General features: G+C 59.9%; 1 protein-coding gene across 1 annotated transcript in view; it reads right to left on the minus strand.

The window, feature by feature from the left end:
• LOC136566844 (fibrillin-2-like) overlaps positions 1-15229 on the minus strand; it is a 71577-nt gene that overhangs the window by 6216 nt on the left and 50132 nt on the right. The window contains 28 exon segments of the mRNA XM_066566164.1: positions 133-258; positions 1595-1801; positions 2247-2372; positions 3199-3330; positions 3748-3870; positions 4305-4424; positions 4648-4773; positions 5024-5089; positions 5375-5527; positions 5606-5731; positions 5969-6088; positions 6468-6596; positions 6691-6807; positions 7332-7457; positions 8191-8316; positions 8589-8714; positions 9204-9275; positions 9528-9677; positions 9958-10083; positions 10403-10528; positions 10761-10829; positions 11244-11405; positions 11972-12024; positions 12026-12047; positions 12336-12458; positions 12888-13013; positions 14035-14157; positions 14785-14907. Of these exon segments, the coding sequence (XP_066422261.1) occupies positions 133-258; positions 1595-1801; positions 2247-2372; positions 3199-3330; positions 3748-3870; positions 4305-4424; positions 4648-4773; positions 5024-5089; positions 5375-5527; positions 5606-5731; positions 5969-6088; positions 6468-6596; positions 6691-6807; positions 7332-7457; positions 8191-8316; positions 8589-8714; positions 9204-9275; positions 9528-9677; positions 9958-10083; positions 10403-10528; positions 10761-10829; positions 11244-11405; positions 11972-12024; positions 12026-12047; positions 12336-12458; positions 12888-13013; positions 14035-14157; positions 14785-14907 (3324 nt within the window).

Raw genomic sequence — 15229 nt, forward strand, 5'->3', positions numbered from 1 at the left:
GGTGGGGCCATGCCTTGTGCCCGGGGAGGGCAGCCCAGCGTTAGTGGGGCTGTGCCCGGGTTGGTGGGGCTGTGCTGATGCCCAGGGAGGGCAGCCCAGCGCCGGTGGGGCCGTGCCCGGTGCCCGGCTCACCCTGGCAGGCGGTGCCCGTGATGTCCGGGGTGTAGCCCAGGCGGCAGTGGCAGCGGAAGGAGCCGATGCTGTTGATGCACTGCCCGTTCCTGCACAGGTTGGGCAGCACCTTGCACTCGTCGATGTCTGTGGAGGGAGACAGGGACAGCAGGAGGTGTCAGTGCCACATGCCAGGGCAGCTGGCCCCCCACAAAAAGCTTATCTGGTGTTCGTTATCAGATAATTCACATAGCACAAATGTCTTGGGGTTATTCCGGCAGCTCCCAAGTGCCAATAAACATCCCCGAGCTAAAGTGGGAGCTGGGAAGATAAACTGGATTTGTGGCTGAGCTGTCACAAAGCAGAAATCTTCTGCACATTCCCTGGAGGTGTGTGGGGCTTGTCCCCAGAGCAGGGATGGAGGCTGAGTGAAGGACTCTGTTAATTTATCATTATTTCCAAGCTAAGTTACATTTGGCTCCTGATCAATCTTATTTCTTTTGCCAGCTTTAACACCTCGATATCTGCACAGTTTATATTCTGCTCTAATCTACTAGCAGTTCTTTTCATTTTACACTGTGTAATAAGTAATTCTGATTAAGATCTTTTATCTCCTTTGTTAATAAATAACTCATTCTATAATAGACCTGATCTGCCATCCTTAAACCTCAAAGGCCAGAGGGATTCCTTAAAATTAAGCCAAAAATCCAAGGCTAAGGCAGGGCAGGTCTGAAGCTCCCCCTCACCCCATGCCAGGCTGGAGTCTCCCAGAGAGCCAGGGAACCCTGCAGAGGCTCCTGGTCTGCTCGGGGGGATCATCCCTGTGCCCACCCCTGCCCTGTCACAGTCATATTTTCTGGAAAAATCCCTTTGCCCAGCATTCTCCTGGGAAGCTGAGAAGCCTCAGAGAAAAAGGAAAACAATAATTATCTCATTTGCTTCTCCTGTGTTTTGCTGCTTTGGAATGTGGTTGGAGATTGTTTATCCAACGTGTGAATTGTTTTTACTTAATCACCAATCATGCTCAGGCTGTGTCGGGACTCTGGAAGGAGTCAGGGGTTTTCATTCTCATTCTTTGTAGCCTTCTGTCTGTATCGTTTCTCTATTCTTTAGTATAGTTTTAGTATAATATAATGTAATGTAATACAATATAATGTAATGTAATGTAATATAATGTAGTATAATATTATAATGTAATGTAATGTAGTATGATATAATATAATGTAATGCAATATAATGCAATATAATGCAATATAATGCAATATAATGCAATATATAATATAATATAATATAATATAATATAATATAATATAATATAATATAATATAATATAATATAATATAATATAATATAATATAATATAATATAATATAATATAATATAATATAATTAATATAATATCCTCCCAAGAACATGGAGTCAGATTCACCATTTCCTCCTTTGTCCTGGGGACCCAGCAAATACCACAGTGCCCCACACTGACCTCTGCCATCCGTGGAGTACCCAGGGCCATGGGGACACATCTTCTTGTAGTGGGCAGTGCCAGGCAGGGGGCAGAGCTCGCACTGGGGGCCCCAGCTGCGCCCGCTGTTGCAGCAGCACTCGGACTTGGTGACCAGGTTGCGGTTGGTGGAGGACATCTGGCACATGGTCTGCAGCACCTCCGTGAAGCAGAAGCCCTGGCGGGTGTCTGGGCACAGAAAGGGGACACAAACCCAGGCTCTGAGGCAGTGCCAGCACCAGGGGGAATGGAGCAGGTGGTGCTGAGGAGCCTGGGGGGGTTTGGATAAAGGGGATGCTCCAACAGCTTTCCTGCTCAGGAGCAAAGAATCCCAGAGAGGTTTGGGTTGGAGGGACCTTAAACCCACCCAGTGCCACCCTTGCCATGGCAGGGACACCTCCCACTGTCCCAGGGTGCCCCATCCAACCTGGCCTTGAACAGTTCCAGGGGCAACCCTGTGCCAGGCCCTCCCCACCCTCCAGGGAACAATTCTGCCCAGTGTCCCACCTGCCAGCAGGAAGCCATCCCCTGTGTCCCTGTCCCCAGTCCCTTCCCGCTCTCTGAGCCCCTCTAAACACCCAAGAATCTGCCTGTGCTGCCGGGGGGGCGCTGCAGCAGCCCAGCAGGGCATTACCGATGCACTCGGTGCCCGAGGCACTGACTTCAAAGCCCTCGTTGCAGTCGCAGCGGTAACTGCCGGCCGTGTTCACGCAGCGCCCGTTGGGGCAGATCCCGGGCTTGCTCCGGCACTCGTTCTCATCTGCCAGGGATGCACACACACACACAGAGCCCTGCTGAGGCCAGGCACAAACCTGCCCCGAGAGCCCTCACTGAGCCCCTGAGGGTCCCTTCTGTGTCTTTGGGCAGCTGGGAGGAACCTCCACCTGTGCCGGGGGAAAACATCCAAACATCCACCTCCACCTGTGCCGGGGGAAAACATCCAAACATCCACCTCCACCTGCCCTGGGGAAAACATCCACCCATCCCAGAGCTCTCCCAGGGCAGGGTGACCAGAACTCAGCTTCCCTGGCTGGGCCATGCTCCAGCTGCTGCTGGGATTGGTAGGGTTGGGTTGGGTTGGCTTGGCTTGGATTGGGTTGGGTTGGATTGGCTTGGATTGGGTTGGGTTGGGTTGGATTGGACTGGACTGGATTGGACTGAATTGGACTGGACTGAATTGGACTGGACTGAATTGGACTGGATTGGACTGGATTGGACTGGATTGGATTTGAGCTGTCTCTGTCCCATGCAGCTCTGGGCTGTTCATTCCTCCCCATCCCAAAAGCAGCTTGGAACACTCAGAAAAACTCAAAGGCAAGGACACCTGGCCCGGGGCTGTGTCACCCTAGGGGTGACACACGGCTCCAGGGATGGACAAAGGTTTTATGTGTCCTACTGGGACACTCAGGAAGTTGTGACACGTGGGAAAGCCCAGGGAGGAGCACAAGGATGTAAAACAGAGAAGGATGTAAAATAAAGAAGGATGGAAAGCAGAGAAGGATGTGAACCACAGGTCTGTGGATGATCCCTCAGAGAGGAAGATTCCTGTCTGTGCCCCAGGAATGCCCCAGGAATGCCCCTGGTACCTGTGCAGCCCTCGCCGTCGGGCCTGCGCTGCATGCCAGGAGGGCAGATGCACATGAAGGTGCCGATGAGGTTCTTGCAGAGCATCCCCCGGGACTCACAGTCGTGCAGCCCCTCTGCACACTCGTCCAGATCTGCAACGAGACCCATCAGAGCCCCTGCCAGCCCTGCCAGCCCAGCTCTGCCACCCCTGCACTGCCCCCCTTCCATCCCTGCAGCCTCGGGCCAGGCTGGCCGGCACACGGGTTAAAAAATGTCATGGAATGAGTTGGGACTTTGAAACTCATCCAATGCCACCCCTGCCATGGCAGGGACACCTTCCACTGTCCCAGGCTGCTCCAAGCCTTGGACACTTCCAAGGATCCAGGGGCAGCTTCTCTGGGAAACCTCCCCACCCTCCCAGGGAAGAATTCCTTCCTAGCACAGCACCGAGGTGGGTGATGGTGAGAAAAGCCAGCGCAGAATTCCCACCTCCCCTGTGCACAGCTGGCCAAGTGCAGGGGCTGGGGGCAGTTTGGGCCGTGCCCTGGTGGCTGCAGAAGGGGTTTTACCTCTGCACATCCTCCTGTCCTCCCGCAGGGCGTACCCAGAGGGGCAGGTGCACTCGTAGGAGCCGAAGGTGTTGATGCAGCGGAAAGCGCAGAGCAGGGGGTTCAGGGAGCACTCGTTGATGTCTGCAGGGAGGAGAGGCCAGGACTCACCTGGGTGCCCTCAGCTGGGGGAGGAGCTCCCCAGGGCACGTCCACCCTCCCTGGGCATCCGTCCCACACCAGAGCTTTGCTCCACCAAAGCCTCCTGCCGTGCTCTGCCCTTGCAGAGGGACAGACCCCTGGTGTCCCAGCAGCTTTGGTGGGAATGGGCTGCTGGTCCTTAGGGAGGCAGCTCCTGTGCTCATCCAGGGCTCCAGAGGGAGCTGAAGGAGCCCAGTGTGGAGAGGAGCCTCACCCAGCTTTCCACGCCACCCATGGGGGGCTGGCCCAGGCAGGGAGTGGGGGTCCCTGGGAGCCCAGGGTGGTGGGAAATGAAGGGGCTGGGCCAGGCAGGGAGCAGGGGGTCCTACAGAGCCCAGGGTGGTGGGAAATGAAGGGGCTGTCCCCCAGGTCATTACCTTCACAGGTCATCATGGGCCCCGGCTCAAAGCCCTCGTCGCAGGCGCACTCGAAGCCTCCCACCACGTTGGTGCAGGTGCCATTGCCACAGGGATTGCCAATGGAGCACTCGTCCGTGTCTGGGGAGCACAGCAGCGTGAGGAGGAGGAGGAGGATGGGGAAGGGCTGGGCTCTTGCAGGCAGAGCACTCCAAGTGTCCCAGCAGAGCTGGCATGGAAGGGAAGGGGCTGGGAAGCAGCAATTCCCTCCCTGCACATGCACACAGCGATCCATCCCCTCTGGAGTGATGAGGATGGAGCAGGAGGGAGCAGGAGGGAGCAGGGCACCCCCTCAGAGCCTCACCCACGCAGTTGACCCCTGTGTAGTCCAGGTTGTAGCCGAAGGGGCACTCGCAGCGGAAGGAGCCGTCGGTGTTGATGCAGGCGCCGTTGATGCACACCCCCAGGTTCTCCGAGCACTCGTTCACATCTGGAAATGGAACAATTGCAGCTTCACACGGCCACAAACAGCCCTGTCCCCTCAGCACTGAGGGAGTCTCAGGTGTTCTCTCTCCAGAGCTGAGGGATGAAGCCCTGGTGAGCAGTTTGGGGGGTTTGGGGGTGCCCAGTCCTGTGTGTCCCCCCAGGATCCCACCCTGCTCTCCAGCAGCCCAGGACTCATCGATTCCAGGCAACAACCTCCAGCCCAAAGTTTTGCTTGTCCCTCCACACAGCCTCACCTTCCCGGGTGTCACCTGGGCCTGGGATGGCCCCGTGGCCATAGGGACACAGCTCCTGGAAGGCAACTGGAAGAGAGCAGGAAAGTGGGAGTGGAAAGAGAAAGGAAAGCGGATGTGCTGACAGGATTCTGCTCCCAGCAGCTGAAACAGGCTTGGAAGGTTTCTGGAAGTGGCATGGAGACACAGCCACCACTGCTCCCATGGGGACACACCCATTTCTTCATGGGGACACGCCCATGTCTCCATGGGGACACACCCATTCCTCTCCCATGGGGACACCCCCACCACTGCTCCCCAGGGGACCCTCCCACCTCTCCCCTGGGGACACCCCTGTCCCTGTCCCCTCCCTACCGTTGCCCTCCTGTGGGCACAGCTCGCAGGGGTCTCCCCAGCCCTCCCCGGGCATTTTGCTGCAGCAGCACCGAGCCTTGGTGGTGTTGAAGGCCTTGGGCACCGAGCACTTCCCGTTGTCGAAGCGCGTGAAGCAGAAGCTCTGGCGAGTGTCTGGGGGAGGATGGGGACATGCCAAGGTCAGGGAGATTCCCGGGAACTCTGCAGGGATTCCAGGAGCTGGGCACTGACCGAAGCAGCGGCGGCCGTTGTCGGACAGCACGAAGCCCGGCGGACACACGCACTGGAAGCTGCCGGGGGTGTTGGTGCACGTCCCAAAGAGGCAGATGTTGGGCTCCTCCTCGCACTCGTTGATGTCTGGGAGCAGCAGGGACACAGCCAGGGCTCGTTAGAGCAGGTGAGGGGGGTGGACACCACCCCTGCCCCACCCCACAGCCCTCCTGCAGGGAGAATGGGCACAGCAACGCCCCGCAGCCTCCTGTGCCACCAGGGCTGTGCCACCTGGCTCCCAGCAGGAATTTGGGGGTGCTGACCCTCGGGAAGGACAGGTTGGGGTATGCAGGGGCTGTGATGGGGGCACAGGGCTGGCCTTACCAATGCAGTTGTCGTTCTGCACCTCGTAGCCAGGGGGGCAGATGCAGCGGAAGGAGCCCTCCAGGTTCTGGCAGGTGCCTGGGGAGCAGGTCCCGGGCAGGCTCACGCACTCGTTGATGTCTGGAGAGGGGAAAACAGCCAGGGGTGGGGTCTGGGCTCTGCTCTGAGCACCTCAGGCTGCACCAGGCCCTGCCTTGCCCCAAAGGCGACAGGGAACGGGGGAAATATTTCCAGGATGGATCCCAGGGCATCTCTGGTAGGACTCTGGGGCATGGACAGGATGTTCCTCCCACTGCCTGCACGCAGAGGAACAGGCCTGGAGGGAGATGGAGACAGGGAGGGGCCAGTCCAGCTCTCCATGGGCATCTCAATGAGCAGGCTTTGCTTCCAGGGGACTTTTGGGTGCTTCTGGCGAATGGAAGTGCTGGGACCAGCCTGGGGACCACATGGGCAGCACCAGGCAGGCCAGAGGACCCTGGACACTGGGGTGGGCACTCACCCACACAGTTCTTGCCGTCAGGGGTGCGGTCGTAGCCCTCCTGGCACAGGCACTGGAAGGAGCCCACGCTGTTGATGCACTGCCCGTTCCTGCACACCTGCCCCACCAGCGACGAGCACTCGTCCACGTCTGCAGAGCCACAGCGAGAGTGCCAGGTGTCACCTGTGGCACACACAGCCAGCAGGGCTGGCCCCAGGGGTGTCCCCAGGGCTCGGGCACTCACCCATGCAGTCGTTGTTGTGGGTGAGCTCGAAGCCAGGGAAGCACAGGCAGTTGTAGGAGCCCACGGTGTTCTTGCAGGTGCCGTTGCCGCAGGGCTGCCGGTCACACTCGTCAATGTCTGCGGGGACAGGGACACACCTGAGAGGCCAGGGGGCTGCAGGGCACAGGGACAGCCTGGGGACAGCCTGGGGACAGGCTGCAGGACACAGGGACAGCCTGGGGACAGCCTGGGGACAGGCTGCAGACACAGGGGCAGACTGGGGACAGGCTGGGGACAGCCTGGGGACAGGCTGCAGGACACAGGGACAGCCTGACAGGACACTCAGATGTCCCTGGCAGAACCCTGGAGTGTCAGGGACTTGTGTCCCCCTGGGGTGGCACTGACCAGGGGAATGACACTGACCCAGGGGATGTGACACGGACCCAGGATGGGTGACACTGACCCGGGGTGGGTGACACTGACCCAGGATGGGTGACACTGACCTGGGGTGGGTGACACTGACCCAGGGGATGTGACACGGACCCAGGATGGGTGACACTGACCCGGGGTGGGTGACACTGACCCAGGATGGGTGACACTGACCTGGGGTGGGTGACACTGACCCAGGGGATGTGACACTGACTGGGGGGTGTGACACTGACCCATGCACATGGTCTGCTCCCCGGTGGCCTTGAAGCCATTGTGGCAGATGCAGACGTAGCTGCCCTCGGTGTCCACGCAGTCCCCGTGGCTGCACACGTTGGGGATCTCCTGGCACTCGTTGCGACCTGGAACGGAGCCCAGGGGGTGCAGGTGAGGGGCAGGGAGGGGACAGGTGGGGAGAGCAGAGCCCTGCCCACAGTTCTGGACAGGTGACTTGAGAGACAATGAGATTTCTGTGCTGTCACCCCCGAAAAAGGGGGGTGTGCTCAGGTGTGTGCTCAGGTGTGCACCAGGTGTGTTTCTCAGATGTGAGTGGCTCAGGTATGACCAGTTGTGTTTCCAGGTGTGCCCAGGTGTGTTTCCCAGATGTGCCCAGCTGTGTCCCAAGTGTGTTTCCCAGGTATGACCATGTGTGTCTCAGGTGTGTTTTTCAGATGTGAGTGGCTCACTTATGACCAGGTGTGTCCCAGGTGTGTGTCCCGGGTGACTTGACAGACAATGAGATTTCTCTGCTGTCATCCCCGAAAAAGGGGGGTGTGCTCAGGTGTGTCCCAGGTGTGTTTGTCATGTGTGAGTGGCTCAGGTATGACAAGGTGTATCCCAGGTGTGTCCCAGGGGTGTCCCAGGTGTGTCCCAGGTGTATCCCCAGTGTATCCCAGGTGTTTCCCAGATGTTTCCCAGATGTTTCCCGGTATTTCCCAGATGTTTCCCAGATGTTTCCCAGGTGTTTCCCAGGTGTTTCCCAGATGTTTCCCAGGTGTGTCCCAGGTGTTTCCCAGGTGTGTCCCAGGTGTGTCCCAGGTGTATCCCCGGTGTATCCCTGGTGTTTCCCAGGTGTGTGCCCAGCTGTGTCCTTACCCACGCAGGCTCCCCCCGGGGACAGCCGGTACCCCGTGGCGCACTCGCAGCGGAAGCTGCCGGGGATGTTGACGCACTCGGCGTGCCGCTGGCACAGCGTCTCCCCACTGCTGCACTCGTCAATGTCTGTGGGGACAGAGGGCACGGGGACACCCAGGGGGCATCCCAGGAATGGCTGAGCGGGGCTGGGATCGCTGATCCCGGCGGGACAGCTCGGGAAGGAGCACGGGGATCAGGGAGTGCAACTCCCAGTGCTGGGCAGGACACCCCAAAAATCCCCCCCCGGAGCTGCCATAGCCCCGTGGCAGTGTCCCAGGGAGGGAGGAGCCGGAATTCCTGCGGGGATGAGCTGCCCCCGGGGCAGGAAGAGCCAGAATTCCCCGGAATTCCCGCAGTACCTTCGCAGATGAGCAGGATGTTGTTGTAGCTGAAGCCGATGGGGCACTCACAGCGGAAGCTCCCGATCTGGTTGATGCAGACGCCGTTGGTGCAGATGGCCGGGATCTCACTGCACTCATCGATATCTGCATCAGTGCAACATCAGCATCCCACCCCGGCATCCCAGGAATGCTCCACAGCATCAGCATCCCACCCTGGGATCCCAGGAATCCTCCACAGCATCAGCATCTCCCAACCCTGCATCCCAGGAATGCCCCTCAACATTAGCATCCCACCCTGGGATCCCAGGAATGCCCCTCAACATCAGCATTTTGGGAAAGCTCCACCCAGGACACGGCCCCTGCTTGCTCTGAGTGTGTCCCTGCAGTAACAGCTCAGCTCTGGGACCAGGCTGGAAACGGGGAGCCCAGGGGGTCACCGGAATATTGGGATGGCTCTGGGGTCCCAGCACAACCCACCACCAACTCCCTCTGTTGCACTTCCTTAACTCATCTCCCAGCTCTTCAGTCCCTGGCATTGCCAACCCTCTTCTCCTTGCCCCAAGCTTTCATTCCCTAAGAAGCTCCCATGGGACAGGAGCAGCCCTGGCCCCGTGGGATGCAGGATTTACTCACCAATGGGCTTCCCTGTGTGGATGTCAATGATGAACCCAGGGGCTTGGTTCCCACACAGGATCTGGTACTCAGCTGGAAAGGGAACACCGAGGTCACGGCAGTGCCCGGGGAGGGCCAAGAGTGCTGGAATTGGGCTCTGAGAGGCACCAGGGGCTCCCCACTGTGCTGGGAGTCACCCCCAGAGCGCTCTCCTTCCTCCCCATTCACTTGTTGGTGCCCATGCCCCAAATTTAACGGGAAAATGGGAAAATTGATGGGACAGGGATCACATGGGAAGGGTTGTGGTGGGCAGGGGTGGGACAGGGACCCTGTGAGGGCACTTACGGCTGGCAGGGGTGGGACAGGGCTCGCAGGGTTTGTTCCAGGCCTTGCCAATGTTGTAGGAGCAGCAGCACATCTTCTTGGTCATGTTGAAGGACAGCTCGTTCTCGCAGGTGTCATTGTAGTTGCGGTAGCAAACGCTCTTCCTCATGTCTGCAATGGCAGTGCCAGGCTTGGGACAGCCCTGGGAGTGGCACTGCCAGCCCCAGGAATGGCAGGAGAGACCTCCAAATGGAGCCCAAGCCATCACCCAGAGCAGAGCCCCGAGTGCCACATCCAGCTCTGAATCCCAGCCCCTGTTTCCAGCACTTCTGCTCCATCCCCTTGGCACAGGCCCCTCTGGGATGGCAGTGCCAGCCCCCTCCCCAGAGATCTGGACCATTCCCCATGGATTTGAGCCCTCCCCAGGAATCCAGAGGACCCAGAGCCGTACCCATGCAGTTGTTTCCCCCGTTGACCTGCATGTACTCAGGCGGGCACACGCAGGTGTAGTTGCCCAGGGTGTTGTAGCAGGTGCCAGGGCCACAGATCCCGATGTGGGCAGAGCACTCATCAATGTCTGTGGGAGGAAGGACTCAGAGCACTGGGCACGGGTGGAGAAGGGCACAGGTGGGGTGGGGGTAGGCTTGGCACGAGGGATGGGTGGGTTTGGCACAGGGACCAGGCTGGGGACAGGTTGGTGATGAGGGAATCTGGAAAGGAAAGGGGAAGGGACGCTCCCACCCATTCCTGGGGCAGCTGGCACACACGGTCAGCACCTCGGCACACACACAGGGTGCCACCCCTGTGTCCCCAGCCCCTGGAGCAGGTGCCACCCCTGTGTCCCCAGCCCCTGGAGCAGGTGCCACCCCTGTGTCCCCAGCCCCTGTCCCCGGTACCCTCGCAGATCCGGGTGTCCTCGTTGAGGTAGTAGCCCAGGGGACACTCGCACTGGAAGCTGCCGAAGGTGTTGACACAATTCCCGCCCTGGCACAGCCCTGGCAGCTCCTGGCACTCGTCAATGTCTGAGGAGGGACAGCAGTGGGACATTTTCACTGCCTGTGCCACCCCCCAGCTGCAGAGAGCTCAGCCCACCACACCCAGCCCTGCTCTGCATGGCCAAGGAGAGCCACACTTTGTGTCCATCACTTGGGGGTCAGTGGGCACCCAGTGCCATGGCACAGAGTGTCCCCACAGCCCTGGGGTCCCCCAGCACCCCATCCCTCAGGAAGGGCTGTGGGAACAGGGATAACTCACCCTCCAGGATGACAGTGATGGGGTTGGGCCGGAACCCTTCTCCCCCAGGGCACAAGGTCTTGTACTCAGCTGTGGAGAAAGGCAGGCAGGGGGAGCTGAGGGGGCTGAGGGGCTCCCCTGAAGCAGGAGGGCGGGGAGAGCCAGGAGAAGCCCAGCAGGAACAGCCACGGGGCTGTGGCCAGGGCTGGACGGAGCAGCTCCATCCCCATCGCCCGCTGAGCCATCCACAGCCTGCCCTCCCTTCCAGGGGCGGATTCCACATTCCCTCCCCAGCCCACTGGGAAGGAAAGATCCCAACCTGCGCCCCCCAGACACAACAGCCTGGCCTGTCCCACCCCACTTCACCTCTGCCCTGCCCCGGGTGGAGCAGCAAATCCCAAACTCAGCACCTCCAGTCTGGGCTGAGGATCCATCAGGGAGCAACCCTGCCCCTCTTCTTCCCTCCTTCCTCCCCGTGTCCATCCCGAGCTGTTCCCCACTCACTGGTGTTGGCTGGAGGGCAGAGCTCGCAGGGGTTGCCCCAGGCACGGCCCAGGGAGCAGCAGCAGGAGGCCCTGGTGACCCCCACGCCGATCTCAGCGCTGCAGGAGATGCCCCCATCCCCTCGGTCCTGCGTGTCCAGGAAGCAATTCCCAACCCGGGTATCTGCACAGACACAGGGCTGCTGAGCAAAGAAACCTCTCCTGGAGAGCTTGGGGGTGCAGGAGGGATGGAATCGTGGAATTGTGGAATGGTTTGGGATGGAGGGGACCTTAAAGGTGACCCCGCTCCACACCCTGCAAAGGAATGGGAAATCTTCCAGGGATAAGGAAAAACTGGGGGTTACTGGGGCCCTGTGCTGGGAGCTGTGTGGGATCCTGGAATCCGAAATGGTTTGGGCTGAAAGGACCTGAAGGATCATCCTGGCCATGGGCAGGGACACCTTCCACTGTGCCAGGCTGCTCCAAGCACCATCCAGCCCGGCCTTGGGCACTGCCAGGGAATAAAACAGCTCCAGAGCTGCCCTGGAGCAACGTGGCAGCAACAAGAGTGCAGTGACAGTGACACCAGGTGGGACACACCCAACAGGGCGTGGGTTCTGCTGCTGCTGCAGGGTTAAACCCCTGGGGGACAGCCAGGCAGGGACAGCCACCCTCGTTGTGTCCAGTTCCAGCCACACAGGACCACCAAGAAGGACCCCCAGGGTGGGTCTGGGTGGGGGTCCCACTCACCCACACAGCCCACCCCCGTGGGGTTCAGCTCGAAGTCCTGGGGGCAGTTGCACAGGGTCCGCACACTCGTTGATGTCTGAAAGGACGGACAGATGGACACTGAAGATCAAGGTGGGCGCTGCCAGGAAAGCCCAGCCCAGCCCCAGCTCTGTGCCCAGGTGTGTCCCCACCCCAGGGTGCCCCCTCCAGAGCACCCCTTGCCCTGTGCCACTCCCAGCTCCCCGCCCAGAGGAGGAGCAGAGCCACACTCAGCTGTCCCCCCTGGCCACCCCAGCAGCAAAGGCACCACAGGGACCGTGGGCTGGTTTCAGGCTGCCGTGGATGGGGCCAGCAGAGCCCAGAGCAGGGAGCCGGGAGCCCTGACCTGTGCAGTTGCCCCCACTCCTGTCCAGCTCATATCCATCGTCGCAGGCACAGCGGAACATCCCGGGCAGGTTCTGGCAGGTGCCAAAGACACAGATGTTCTGGAAGGTGCATTCATCAATGTCTGCAAAACAGGGACAGCTGGGGACAGGCTGTGGCAGGCTGAGGGCCAGGACAGGCTGCTCCTGCTCCCACCTCCTGCCCAGCTGTGACCAACCCACCCCGGGATGGCCCTGGTGCCATTTGGGACAATCTCCTGGGGGAGCTGGGCCAACCAACCCACCCCGGGATGGCCCTGGTGCCATTTGGGACAATCTCCTGGGGGAGCTGGCACCCCCACCCTCTCCCCCTCTCTCCCCTCACCCCTTTTCTCCTGGTTTTCCATTTTGCAGGAATCCAGGCTCAGCCCAAGCTCTCTGAAGGCTGGGGACCAACTGCCCCCAGTGGCAGAGGTGGCACCTCAGGAGCCTGGCACCAGCAGGTGCTGGGGGCTGGCCCATGGACCAGGAGGAGCCAGAGAGGGCCAGGAGGGGGTCAGGGCCCGGGCACTCACCCTGGCAGGCCTTGCTGTCCTCGGTGGGGTTGAAGCCCATCTCACACTCGCAGCGGTACCCGCCGGGCGCGTTGAGGCACTGCCCGTTCTCACACAGGTTCACGTTGTCTGCACACTCATCCACGTCTGCAGGGAGGGACACGGGGCTGGGGGCTGCCCTCAGCCAGCCCAGGGACCCCAGGAGTGTGCCCACCCACGGCTGGGAGGCTGCAGCTCCTGCCACGGCCCTGAGCCTCCCCTGACACCTGTGAGGAGGTGCTGGATCCCTGCTGCAGGTGGCACAGACCAGGCTGTGCTCTGGGGGACCCCAGCCAAGGCAGAACCCAGCAAGGCTGGTGGCTCAGAGGGACTGTCCTGGATTGGAAGGTAATGGGTGTATTCTATTGACATCTGTCAGAGCTGGGGCAGTTATCTTCTGTTCATTGGGCAGTTTCCTTTATGTCTTCCACAACCAATCCTCCCTCCAGGAGATATCTTCAGTTAATGGGCCATTAATTATTAATTATCTTCTGTTAATGGGCACTATTGAGTGCTAAATACAAATAAAATCCCATCATCCCATGGGGAGAAGCTCCGCCCAGGGGAGGAGCCAAGCATTCCAACCTGGATCCAATCTGAGGTTTGGGACAGCACAGCAGCCTTTGCCCAGGGCATTGCCAGAGGAGCAGCTTTCTGCTGCCCTGCATTGCCAGAGGAGCAGCTTTCTGCTGCCCTGCATTGCCAGAGGGAGCCCAGGCCCATCTCCAGCAGCCCTGGAGCTGCAGAGGAAAACTCCCCCCTTGTGCAGGATCCCTGCTCCAGCAGAGCCACAGCTGGCACTGCAGGAGGGCTGAGCCCCCATGGGATGGGGCTGTGCCACCCCCTGACACACAGGGGGGCAGCTCCTATTCTGACACTGTCAGTGGTTTGTTTGTACTATTGCATTTGTATTTTTAATTTCCCTAGTGCAGAACTGTCATTCCTATTCCCACATCTTTACCCGAGCGCCCCTTAATTTCAGAATTACAACAATTCGGGGGGAGGGGGTTTACATTTCCCATTTCAGGGGAGGCTGCTGCCTTCCTTAGCAGACAGAACCTGTCTGTTCAAACCCGGACAGGGGCTGGGGTCTGTCCCAGCCCTGCTGCTGCGCCAGCCCCGGGCTCACCTGAGCAGGAGAAGCCGTCGCCGTTGAAGCCGTCGCGGCAGGCGCAGCGGTAGGAGCCGGGTGTGTTCACACAGTTGGCGTTCAGGTTGCACTTGTGCTCCTCGGTTGCACACTCATCCAGGTCTGGGCATGGATAACAGCCTGTCAGTGCCTGGCCTGGCTAATCTGGAATGAGCTTGGGCTCCTGGATGAGCTGGACTCTCTTATGGAAGCACAGAGTGGTTTGGGTGGGAAGGACCTTAAGGATCATCCAGTTCCACCCCCAGGGACACCTTCCACCAAGCCCTGTCCAGCCTGGCATTTTCGTGGCTTTGCCCTGAGCCTGAGCAGCTACAGGGGCACACAAATGGCCCAGAAGATTGTCTGGAGGCTTCAGCACATCCCTGAGAGCCTCTATGGCCATCACCAGGACACTGCCAAGCCACTGACCATGTCACCAACCACCACACCTGCATGGCTTTAAATCCCTCAGGGATGGAGACTGGGCCAGGGCTGGACATTGCATGAAGGCATTTTCCCAATATCCCACCTAAACCCCCCCCGGTGGCCCTGCCTGAGGCCATTCCCACTTGTCCTGTTGTCCCCTGGGAGCAGAGCCTGACCCCCCAGCTGCCCCCTCCTGTCGGGGAGCTGTGCAGGACCCCTCTGAGCCTCCTTTTCTCCAGGCTGAACCCCTCCATCCCAGCCCAGCCTCCCCAGGTGCCTGCAGAGCACCTGGAGAGGGCTGGCCCTGCCCTGCTGAGCACTCACCGTTGCACTTGAGCCCGTCCCCGAGCCAGCCTGAGCGACACTTGCACTTGAAGCTGCCGGGGACGTTGATGCAGGAGGCGTGCATGTCACAGTTGTGGGCCCCAATCTCACACTCGTCGATGTCTGCAGAGGAAGGACACCAGGGCTGGCCCAGCTCAGCTCCCCCAGCACAGCAGGGCTGAGCCTGGGCTGATCCCACTCCCGCAGCTCCCAGGGCCTTGGGGGAGAGGCTGCCTGGGCTTGGACCCTGCAGCTGAGGAGCTCAGCCCTGGCAAACGTGCAGGAGGAAGGGCAGGCTCCTGGCTTGGCCATCACCTGGGAACAGGTGGGTCCTGGCCCTCTGTGCCTGCCCAGCACATCCCACAGCATCCCCCACACAGCACCCCGGGCTGGGGCTCTCTCCAGGGCAGCTCTGGGAGGGGTTTCTTGTTTTTTCTCACTGGCA

Source organism: Molothrus aeneus, chromosome 27, assembly GCF_037042795.1.
Source record: "Molothrus aeneus isolate 106 chromosome 27, BPBGC_Maene_1.0, whole genome shotgun sequence".
Taxonomy (NCBI): Eukaryota; Metazoa; Chordata; class Aves; order Passeriformes; family Icteridae; genus Molothrus; species Molothrus aeneus.